General features: G+C 39.0%; 1 protein-coding gene across 2 annotated transcripts in view; it reads right to left on the bottom strand.

The window, feature by feature from the left end:
* Positions 1-12,308, bottom strand: part of AcCoAS (acetyl coenzyme A synthase) — a 142,632-nt gene that overhangs the window by 63,507 nt on the left and 66,817 nt on the right. For both annotated transcript variants that reach the window (XM_071669833.1, XM_071669834.1), the window contains exon 4: positions 2,689-2,831. In XM_071669833.1, the coding sequence (XP_071525934.1) occupies positions 2,689-2,831 (143 nt within the window). The remainder of the gene's footprint in view (positions 1-2,688; positions 2,832-12,308) is intronic.

Genomic DNA, 12,308 nt, shown 5'->3' with positions numbered 1-12,308 from the left:
TAAAGGACGAAATAGCAATCTGGAGTAAAGATTTTTCAGCAGTACAATTGTAGAAAACTACCATCAGATGTACTAATTGCAAAGCCAATAAATATCCTCCAATCAAGTCTGCACAAATACTTCAATGATATTTGTTAACAGTAAATATTCCTGTGTCAAGACTTTTTAGAAGTTACAACAGTATTTACAAAATAATGTAATTCTTTTTCTGTTCCAGAGTCCATTCTTTTCTGAGTAAGAAATTTTTCCTGTTCACATTTTTCTGTAAAATTTCCATGACAGTATACTTTCTCAATGTACAATGTTTCTTCATATCTTTTTTTTCCTGCCAGCAATTAAGTCAGAGGAAGAAATGGGTTACAATTCCAGATAATCTAACCAGAGGCCATCAAGTCTCTTGTCATCTGTCTTTTTAATATATCTCCCACCTGATCTAGCACATTTTCAAGAGCTTGACAAGGCACCTTTTAACTTTCTTCACCAATGTTAATTGTCTTCTAACAGCTGCAGCCAGTTTTTTTTTTCTTTTTCTACATTGGAGGCTCTAGTCATGAACAAAAGTCCATATCAAAGCCAGGCCTTAATTGAAATGTAAAGAGATTAATGAAAGGGAAAATGAAGACAAGGAAAAATAATGACAAATTTTTGAGAAAGTGAAAAACCTGTCATCTAAAAAGTGCCAGGTCACCAGGTCATAGTTATTGGGAAAGACATGAAAGGGGTGGAGAGTTCCACAGCTTTCAAGTGTAGGGAAAGAAACAGTTATGATAATAGCCCAACCCTGAGTTGCCAACAGGAACACAGTAATCATGTGATGCATACAATCAGCCAGCTCTTGGCAGCATAAACCAAAGTAATACCTATAAAAGAGGGAAAGCAAACCAACATTGCAGCATAGGGCAAGTGATTTAAATTCTGAAGTTAGTGTGGGAGAGTTGGGCCCTGGACGTACTTACAGCACCTATCCATTTCTGTAGTAATATTTCTGACTCCATTTCTGTCATGCCAAAAGGGCATTTTACTTCAGAGTGCATATACATAACTGTGCCTCTCAGGATTTTCCACTGTGCCTCTCAGGATTTTCCAAGTGTAAACTGATAAATCTCTCCAATCTAAGTTCTCAAAAGTACACTCATTTTAATTGTTTTCAGCAGCTCAAAACTTTGAAAGATGAGCTTTATACCATGAATGCAATGAAAACTGCCTGACTTACAATAATGAGTCTGTATGAATAAGCACAAGGATTCATAAATATCATGATGGTTGAGGATGATGTAATCCAGGCAAATGCATCCAATTTTTGGAACATAACTGTGCAAAACTGCATAAGCAAGCACCCTCTCTAATGTTAATAAATTAAGCTTGTTTTGAGGTTAAAAATATTTCAGTAAATTTTCACTGTATACTCTATATACCATACAGATTTCCTACAGTGAAGTTCCACCATGAGTACTCTAATACTCTCAGGGTATCAGGCTGGCTGACTATCCCACCAATTCTGGGTCCAAGAATCCTAGGTACTTTATATTGGCATCAAACGTTTATATCTTTTTTGGTAAAATGCATTCTAATTGATATAAAAGTACCATTTATACAAAAAGTATCCTGAAAACTTTATCTTGAATTTGCTTAAACATCTAAACTCCTCAATGCCTTCACAACATCAACAGCTGAATGATTATCCTTTCTGAATACTATATGCCCGATGTAGATACTTCAAGGTTCTCATCCATTAATGTAATATTCACTGATATGAAAACATTTTTCACAATATGATATTCCTATGACAATGTTAAATACACAGAAAAAAACAACTGTAAATAAACAGAAACAAAAGCTACTTCCATAAAGTGCCAGTGCTCTAAGTGGACAGGTGTGCTGAATATGTGAGAGGTATAAACACCAGTATCACAAACAACACATACAGAAAAACTTCAGCTATGCAATAAGATCAACATCACAATTACATACAACACTTCATACACTTAATGCGCATGATAACCCCAAGAGGGTAATATTTAACAACACGCTAAATGTGTATGAAAATCCTGAAAGAGTTAATACTGAAGTCCCTTCCACAACCATGTTTCATTAGCATATCCTTATGAGGATAATAAAGCTTCTTCTAACAACCCTCTCAGCACCTGCAAATAATACTCATTATATTTTTTAGGCATAAGTGAATTTCGAAGACCTAAGTTCTCTACATGAGGTCATAGTCTGTAAATTAAAGTATAACTACTGCTTCTTTAACATTTCAGGATGAAAATTCTTGAAAAGAGGTAGACATATAAAATCATACTGCTTGGGCATAGAGTCATAATCATAAGATGAGGAGTAATACGAGTTATGCAGATAAATGAAAGACGTTAATCCTAATTTTAAGACAAGAAGGAATGATTCCCTTAGCAATCACTAGAAACCAAAAACTTATAATGAAAAAAAACATGCTGTATATTCTACTTACATGTAATGATTAATGTTAGCTACTTGACTAATTAGATACAAAATTGGCTTGATTAAAGCATCTCTCACACCCACTGTATGAAGGATAACAGAAAAATTAATAAACACACACACTGCTTTCTTTGTAAATAGTTTAAAAAATTCATTCACCAAGATTATTCAAATAAATTAAAAGTAATGAAATAAAATAGTCTATTGAGGATCATCAGTAATTACACAAACCTTGTCATCAAAATGGGTTTTCTTGCTAGGATTGCCATTAGCTGTTCCATTGCTGGAAGCTTGTGGAGCTGTCACATTTTTCATATGCTGCACTACCAGACTCATCTTCACCTTAACATTCTTGGCTTGGCATACTTTCAGTGCTAAAACAATATTAGCACTGTCACATAACTGCTAAATCATAATTACTATATGAGAAAATAGTATATAATACATGTAAAAAAGTAATTTGCAACAGAAAAGGAAATCTTCAAGAGACAGATTGTGGCACAAGTTGAAACATACTTGCCCAAGCTTTGAGGGGAAAAACAGGAAAAAATATATTAAAAACCTTATATCCAGTACATGAAGAAGTAAATCTTTCAAAAATGGTTGGTTCACAGTCATTAGGAAAGATCAAAGAAGGTTAGGAGTCATAAAGTTTAGCTGTAGATGAAAAATACATGTACCACAATGAGGAGAACATAATTGTGCAACACTGGTTTGGCAAATGCTGTGAAAGCTAATCAATCACAATTATCATTATCATTACTAATTTCACTGGTATCACTAAGTACAACCCAAGTATCCCTATCATGAGGTTCCATCAGTTTCAAGGCTGTAGTTCAGTCAGAGGCAAGAAAATGATGGACTCACCTTGCATGACAAATTCCTCAACAAGAATACTCTCTTTCATCAACTGATGGTGATATAGCCTCACCAAAGGTAAAACCTCAATCATAATGTAACCACATTCAAGTGGAATCCAGTACACCTATAAATGAATATTCATCTTATATATTTATCATACTTAGTCTTTGTCTCCCGTGCTAGTGAAGTAGCGGTATGGAAACAGACGAAAGAATGGCCCAACCCACCCATATACACTTGCATATCCATAAACACCCACATATACATACATATACTGTTACAAACATGAGTGTGTGTGCCCACATGTTCGTGTATATAACGTGTATGGTGGTGTAATCCTGTTTTGAAGCCAGATGGCGATCTGTCCTTGAGCACCAGGACCCTTGTCAATCAGCTACGGGGTATTTCACCACCGTACGGGACATGTCATTGCTGCATGTTTAAACAAGAGGACAAAGGAGGGTGAACTACGCAGAATGTGCGACAGACTTTAGGATATCCAACCAATCACAAGTGCTCTTAGTCCCATAGCCAATCAAGGGTAGCATTGTATCATCAGGGCAGACGCTCATCTTTACTTGTAATAAATACTCATGACAACCTCTGAGATTCGATTGCTCTCTCTTTAGCCCAGTGAGGTAAGTGGTGTACCCCCTGCTGTAAGTCCGTTATCCAAGTGCAGTGCACGATACAGACCCTACAATGCTTGTCTCTGTCATGATTGAGTATCATAGAGTTGAACTTGTCAAAGAAGGGCCTAACTAAGTGTAATGTAATCAAAAAATTTGTCACAAAGGAAAGAGATCTCCTGGTTTGAAATCTTACCTGGAATGTTAACTCATGTTCAACGTTATCTCATGTTCAATGTTACACTCATGTTCAGTGTTAACGTACATGAGTTGTATCTTTAGTGTATTTATCTTTGTACAATTCACTTCCTTTCATTATAAGTAGTTGTAATGCTAGTCTTTGATTCAATCCCATAACTTTCAGATAGTGTTATCCTGTGTTGTGAAAAATAACAAATCTAATGTCCTTGCAAGACAAGGATCAGTATAGAATTTGTGATATATAAATGTTACTGGTGACCTTGCCTGAATAAGTATCAAGTTTGTAACAATACATTTAAACATATACAAACACAGACATATATACACATGTACATATTCATACTTGCTGATTTCATCTATTCCCATCGCCACCCCGCCACATGAAACAGCATCCCCTTCCCCTGCATGCGAGCGAGGTAGTGCTAGAAAAAGACAAAGACAACAAAGGCTATATTCATTCACACTCAGTCTCTAGCTGTCATGTGTAATGCACTGAAACCACTGCTCCCTTTCCACATCCAGGCTCCACAAAACATTCCATGGTTTACCCCAGATGCTTCACATGCCCTGGTTCAATCCATTGACAGCACGTTGACCCGGTATACCACGTCGTTCCAATTCACTCTAATCCTTGCGCGCCTTTCACCCTCCTTTATGTTCAGGCCCCGATCGCAGAAAATCTTTTTCACTCAATCCTTCCAATTTGGTCTCCCACTTCTCGTTCCCTCCACCTCTGACACATATATCCTCTTTGTCATTCTTTCCTCACTCATTCTCTCCATGTGACCAAACCATTTCAATACATCCTCTTCTGCTCTCTCAACCACACTTTTTATTACCACACATCTCTCTTACCCTTTCATTACATATTCAATCAAACCGCCTCACACCACATATTGTCCTCAAACATTTCATTCCATCACATCCACTCTCCTCCACACAACCCTATCTATAGCCCATGCCTCACAACCATATAACATTGTTGGAACCACTATGCCTTCAAACATACACAATTTTGCTCTCCGAGGTAACATTCTCGCCTTCCATACATTCTTCAACACTCCCAGAGCCTTCACCCCCTCCCCCCACCCTGTGATTCACTTCCGCTTCCATGGTTCCATCTGCTGCCAAATCCACTCCCAGATATCTAAAACATTTCACTTCCTCCAGTTTTTCCATTCAAAATTACCTCCCAATTAACTTGTGCCTCAACCCTACTGAACCTAATAACCTTGCTCTTATTTACATTTACTCTCAGCTTTCTTCTTTCACACATTTTACCAAACTCAGTCGCCAACTTCTGCTTCTGCAGTTTCTCACCCGAATCAGCCATCAGTGCTGTATCATCAGTGAACAATAACTGACACTTCCCAAGCCCTCTCATCCACAACAGACTGAGTACTTGCCCCTCTCTCCAAAACTCTTGCATTCACCTCCCTATCAACCCCATTCATAAAACAAATCAAACAACCATGGAGATATCACACACCCCTGCCGCAAACCAACATTCACTAGGAACCCATCACTTTCCTCTCTTCCTACTTGTACACATGCCTTACATCCTTGATAAAAACTTTACTGCTTCTAGCAACTTACCTCCCACTCTTAATACCTTCCACAAAGCATCTCTATCAATTCTATCATATGCCTTCTCCAGATCCATAAATGCTACACAAAAATCCATATATATAAATATATATACTTTTACATACTGTTCGCCATTTCCTACGTCAGCGAGGTAGCATTAAGAACAGAGGACAGCCTTTGAGGGAATGTCCTCTCTTAGCCCCCTTCTCTGTTCCTTCTTTTGGAAAATTAAAAACGAGGCGAGGATTTCCAGCCCCTAGCTCCCTCCCCTTTTAGTCACCTTCTACGACATTCAGGGAATACGTGGGAAGTATTCTTTCTCCCCTATTCCCATATATATATATATATATATATATATATATATATATATATATATATATATATATATATATATATATATATATATATTTTTTTTTTTTTTTTTTTTTTGCTTTGTCGCTGTCTCCCGCGTTTGCGAGGTAGCGCAAGGAAACAGACGAAAGAAATGGCCCAACCCCCCCCCCCCATACACATGTATATACATACGTCCACACACGCAAATATACATACCTACACAGCTTTCCATGGTTTACCCCAGACGCTTCACATGCCTTGATTCAATCCACTGACAGCACGTCAACCCCGGTATACCACATCGCTTCAATTCACTCTATTCCTTGCCCTCCTTTCACCCTCCTGCATGTTCAGGCCCCGATCACACAAAATCTTTTTCACTCCATCTTTCCACCTCCAATTTGGTCTCCCTCTTCTCCTCGTTCCCTCCACCTCCGACACATATATTCTCTTGGTCAATCTTTCTTCACTCATTCTCTCCATGTGCCCGAACCATTTCAAAACACCCTCTTCTGCTCTCTCAACCACGCTCTTTTTATTTCCACACATCTCTCTTACCCTTACGTTACTTACTCGATCAAACCACCTCACACCACACATTGTCCTCAAACATCTCATTTCCAGCACATCCATCCTCCTGCGCACAACTCTATCCATAGCCCACGCCTCGCAACCATACAACATTGTTGGAACCACTATTCCTTCAAACATACCCATTTTTGCTTTCCGAGATAATGTTCTCGACTTCCACACATTCTTCAAGGCTCCCAGAATTTTCGCCCCCTCCCCCACCCTATGATCCACTTCCGCTTCCATGGTTCCATCCGCTGCCAGATCCACTCCCAGATATCTAAAACACTTCACTTCCTCCAGTTTTTCTCCATTCAAACTCACCTCCCAATTGACTTGACCCTCAACCCTACTGTACCTAATAACCTTGCTCTTATTCACATTTACTCTTAACTTTCTTCTTTCACACACTTTACCAAACTCAGTCACCAGCTTCTGCAGTTTCTCACATGAATCAGCCACCAGCGCTGTATCATCAGCGAACAACAACTGACTCACTTCCCAAGCTCTCTCATCCCCAACAGACTTCATACTTGCCCCTCTTTCCAAAACTCTTGCATTCACCTCCCTAACAACCCCATCCATAAACAAATTAAACAACCATGGAGACATCACACACCCCTGCCGCAAACCTACAATCACTGAGAACCAATCACTTTCCTCTCTTCCTACACGTACACATGCCTTACATCCTCGACAAAAACTTTTCACTGCTTCTAACAACTTGCCTCCCACACCATATATTCTTAATACCTATATATATATTTCACTTTTCTTATCATACTTAGTTGCTGTCTCCTGCCTTAACGAGGTAGCGCAAGGAAACAGGTGAAAGAATGGCCCAACCCACCCAAATACACATGTATATACATAAACACACACACACGCACATGTACATACCTCTACATTTCAACATATACATACATATACATATATACACATGTACATATTCATACTTGCTGCCCTCATCCATTCCCGTATCAATAAACAGGATCCCAAAACAACAACACACCGACAGGTGTAAAAAATGCAATCACAACATTGAAGAACTCCCTTGCAGGTGGGTCTAAATACAATCCAAGCCTCTACAGATATCTTCAACTACTGGCTACCCAACAAAATCCCAAACATCTACACACTTGCCTCCTTATTACAAAGAGACCTCTTATAATGGACTCCATGCATTCTTGAGAAGTGTTCATTTAACAAAAAATTCATTACTGGAGTCATTATAACATGGTGCCTATGGAGATATTCCTGACTGTCAATTCTTACAATTGTAAGCACCATAGAGAGGCTTTCCTCAGTAACAGTAATGGATCTTCAGTTGTTATTTTTGTGCTTTACACATTAATCAAAAATACTGTCCATATAAATGCAATACAAAACTAAATCTAACATTCAGAGGCCTCTTAGTGCTTCAGTGTTACTGATCACTGCTGCCATACTCTGGGTACACCAACACCCTTCTGGTCAGCTCTTTATCATCTCCAGTGGCTTATTCCTTGTTCACAAAAATCTTTTTGCAAGATAGTATGTAGTGAACTAGCTGGTTCTTTTTATCATTCCGTTATTACAAGCTGTTTCAATGATTAGGAATGCTAATCAAAGAGACTATTCCACATGTACCTAACATTCAGCTGACTATTACACATACTGTATTTATCAAAAGATTATTTATCTCGTCTGTTATATGAAAATCCATTACATGTGGCTGTATTAAAGGAGGACTCTATGTACCCATTCTAAAAACCCCAACCCTACCTTATTCTAATGCAAGATGTCATCAATGTCATCAACAGCCAAACCTCTTATAAAACTAATCCAGAAAAAAATCAAGCAAGATGTCCCTCTCTCACCCACACAGAACAACTTTAGACCCAAGCAGTGCAATACTACTCTTCACAAGGACTTCACACAACATATCACGGATGGCTTCAACCAACCACAGCCCCTCTCTTAAACTGTACCAATAGATAATAGATACCAACACACCATTTCACTCTGTTCCTCTACACATCTTCATATTAGAGGTACTTGGCACCATCCCTCTCAACAGTGATTAATATGGTAGCACTTGATAGGCAGCTAATGACCAGGAAGGTATAATACCAATACTACTCACCTGGGTATCAGGAAGGTTAGTGACCTCTGCTTAATGAACCAGCACTTCAGTGGATGTCAGGTTGCACTCCTCTGACCCAGGTAGCTGTCTTTTCTTTCTGCCTCACTAACACATAGACTTCTGGCATTCTGTCCACAAACATACAATCTCTCCTTGTCATATGTAATACATGACAACACTTAACTCACACAGCTCATCCTTCATAACTCTAGTTTTTCTTGCAGTGAGCACTATGCGCTGACCCTGCCTTTTGGCAAAATGATAGGCGTAGTATATAGAATTAGTAGGTAGGAACATTTACGCTAGAACATTACATAGTAGTAGTTGATAGGAGCATTAGATAGAAGGAGTCAGTAGTACATTAAATAGGAGCCTCAGCAAACACTGTACTAAAGATGCCCTTTGCCAGTGGCCTCTTAAGGGTGAAGCACTAAAGGCTAAAAAGCAGCATTGGGTTCACTTGCTATGGTGACTTGCTGTGGCCACCCCTTTGAGAAAGTTCCAGTTGGAAAAGGCATCATAGGTACAGACAGATCCAATTTTAAAACTAGCCAACAAGCCAGAATCATTTACAAAGGCTTTACCTACAAAACCATCAAACACTACAGTGAAGTTCCCCAAGGAGCAGTTCTTTCTCTAACCCTCAGCCAGTACAAAACTTTTTGTGAAAATCTGAATCCTTGGTCCAGCACCTTCACCTTGGACAGGGACCTTGTACATTTCAACATACCAGCTCACATCAACAACCGATAGAGTAGTAAAACACTTCCTGAAAACTTCCTATAGGGCTGCCTGTTACCACATCATTATTTTGATTGATGTGCATCATATTAACTCTTACAAACAATGAAAAAAATAATAAATATTACCTGTACAAATTCATGTAAGGCAATATGTTAAGCAGAATATTGGCACATGAAACTAGTTATATATTTCAAGAAGTTAAAAACAAACAAACAATCGCCAAATCACATGAGAAAGAAAAGCAGTGAAAATAATAAAATAGTAAGAAGTGAGATACATTAATAAATGTGCAAATTTTCTCTTGAAGCAAAGGAAAATGTCAATACAATGATTCTTTATTCATACATATTCACCATTTTCCGCATAAGCGAGGTAACTTCAAGAACAGATGATTCAGCCTCAGAGGGAAAAATCATTTGGCCTGCATTTTTGTCCCTTCTTTTGGAAAAGTAAAACAGGAGTTGAGGATTTCCAACCCTACCTCCCAATCCAACCCCTTTTAGTCGCCTTATGACACCCAGGGAATATGTGGGATGTGTGCTTTCTCCCCATCCCTTGGGGTAAAGTATATTGATATATGTAGATATAACCACCTGACACTGCAAAGTTTGGTGTCATTTTGGAAGCCTTAATGTAAAAGGATGTAATAAAAGACAGAACTGTACATACAAATATCAAGACTGATGCTCACACTATCTAAAACATCATGACTGTTATCTGGAAAATATAGTATAGCAGCTACAAATTTCCACATACACCTGAGCTAAAGAAATTAGAAGTTTGTTGCTATTATGACATCAAAACTGTAAATGTGGCACGCAATGATGATTCTTACAACCATGTATTTTTTTTTATTATGATGACAAGGTGCTCCAATCAAAAGGCCATCTCGGGGAAAAGATATAAAGTGAAAGGAAAAGACAATGGAAATCAATATGGACCTGTTTATAGACCTGACTCTTAAAGGCAGAAAGGTTATACAGAGAGGGAAAGATGAAAGGAGAAAGTGAATTCCATAGCTTAGCTTTTTTGAGGGTAGGAGGTGTTACAATAGTCAATACTCAAGTGTCTGGTCTCCATACAGAAACTGTGGGACTTCTATCTTGCATCCAAACCTTAGGAGATTGGACACATACTAACAGCTCAAATAAACAATAGCCAAAATAATATTTTACAAAAGAGAGAGAGCAGCATTATTACAATGCACAGACAGAGATGGTTGAAGAGGGGAAATACCAGGAAAATTAATGAGATGGAAAGCTTCTGATTTTACTCTGGTTAATAGAAAGAAGGAAAATCCACTCCAACTGCATGAGCAGTAATCAATGCTAAAGCACATAAAACCCCTACAGATATGAAATAGCTACAAACAAGAAAAATAATTATGGCACCTATAGAGCACCCCAGCTTTTGGGAACCAGACTGTACATTGATTATGTGAGGTTTCTTGGACAAATTGGAGGATAAAGTTATGCCCAGCATGTTTTTTTTTTTTTTTTTCCGCTGTCTCCCGCGTTTGCGAGGTAGCGCAAGGAAACAGACGAAAGAAATGGCCCAACCCACCCCCATACACATGCCTTGATTCAATCCACTGACAGCACGTCAACCCCGGTATACCACATCGATCCAATTCACTCTATTCTTTGCCCTCCTTTCACCCTCCTGCATGTTCAGGCCCCGCTCACACAAAATCTTTTTCACTCCATCTTTCCCCCTCCAATTTGGTCTCCCTCTTCTCCTTGTTCCCTCCACCTCCGACACATATATCCTCTTGGTCAATCTTTCCTCACTCATTCTCTCCATGTGACCAAACCATTTCAAAACACCCTCTTCTGCTCTCTCAACCACGCTCTTTTTATTTCCACACATCTCTCTTACCCTTACGTTACTTACTCGATCAAACCACCTCACACCACACATTGTCCTCAAACATCTCATTTCCAGCACATCCATCCTCCTGCGCACTACTCTATCCATAGTCCACGCCTCGCAACCATACAACATTGTTGGAACCACTATTCCTTCAAACATACCCATTTTTGCTTTCCGAGATAATGTTCTCGACTTCCACACATTCTTCAAGGCTCCCAGAATTTTCGCCCCCTCCCCCACCCTATGATCCACTTCCGCTTCCATGGTTCCATCCGCTGCCAGATCCACTCCCAGATATCTAAAACACTTCACTTCCTCCAGTTTTTCTCCATTCAAACTCACCTCCCAATTGAATTGACCCTCAACCCTACTGTACCTAATAACCTTGCTCTTATTCACATTTACTCTTAACTTTCTTCTTTCACACACTTTACCAAACTCAGTCACCAGCTTCTGCAGTTTCTCACATGAATCAGCCACCAGCGCTGTATCATCAGCGAACAACAACTGACTCACTTCCCAAGCTCTCTCATCCCCAACAGACTTCATACTTGCCCCTCTTTCCAAAACTCTTGCATTCACCTCCCTAACAACCCCATCCATAAACAAATTAAACAACCATGGAGACATCACACACCCCTGCCGCAAACCTACATTCACTGAGAACCAATCACTTTCCTCTCTTCCTACACGTACACATGCCTTACATCCTCGATAAAAACTTTTCACTGCTTCTAACAACTTGCCTCCCACACCATATATTCTTAATACCTTCCACAGAGCATCTCTATCAACTCTGTCATATGCCTTCTCCAGATCCATAAATGCTACATACAAATCCATATTTTTACATAATTGAATTGTGGTGTTCTGAAAATGATGAAAGGGAAGTGAATGATACTTTAGATAAACAACACCTAAGATAGAGA

This window comes from Panulirus ornatus, chromosome 14 (assembly GCF_036320965.1).
Source record: "Panulirus ornatus isolate Po-2019 chromosome 14, ASM3632096v1, whole genome shotgun sequence".
Taxonomy (NCBI): domain Eukaryota; kingdom Metazoa; phylum Arthropoda; class Malacostraca; order Decapoda; family Palinuridae; genus Panulirus; species Panulirus ornatus.
This window is presented reverse-complemented; position numbering and strand designations above follow the sequence as displayed.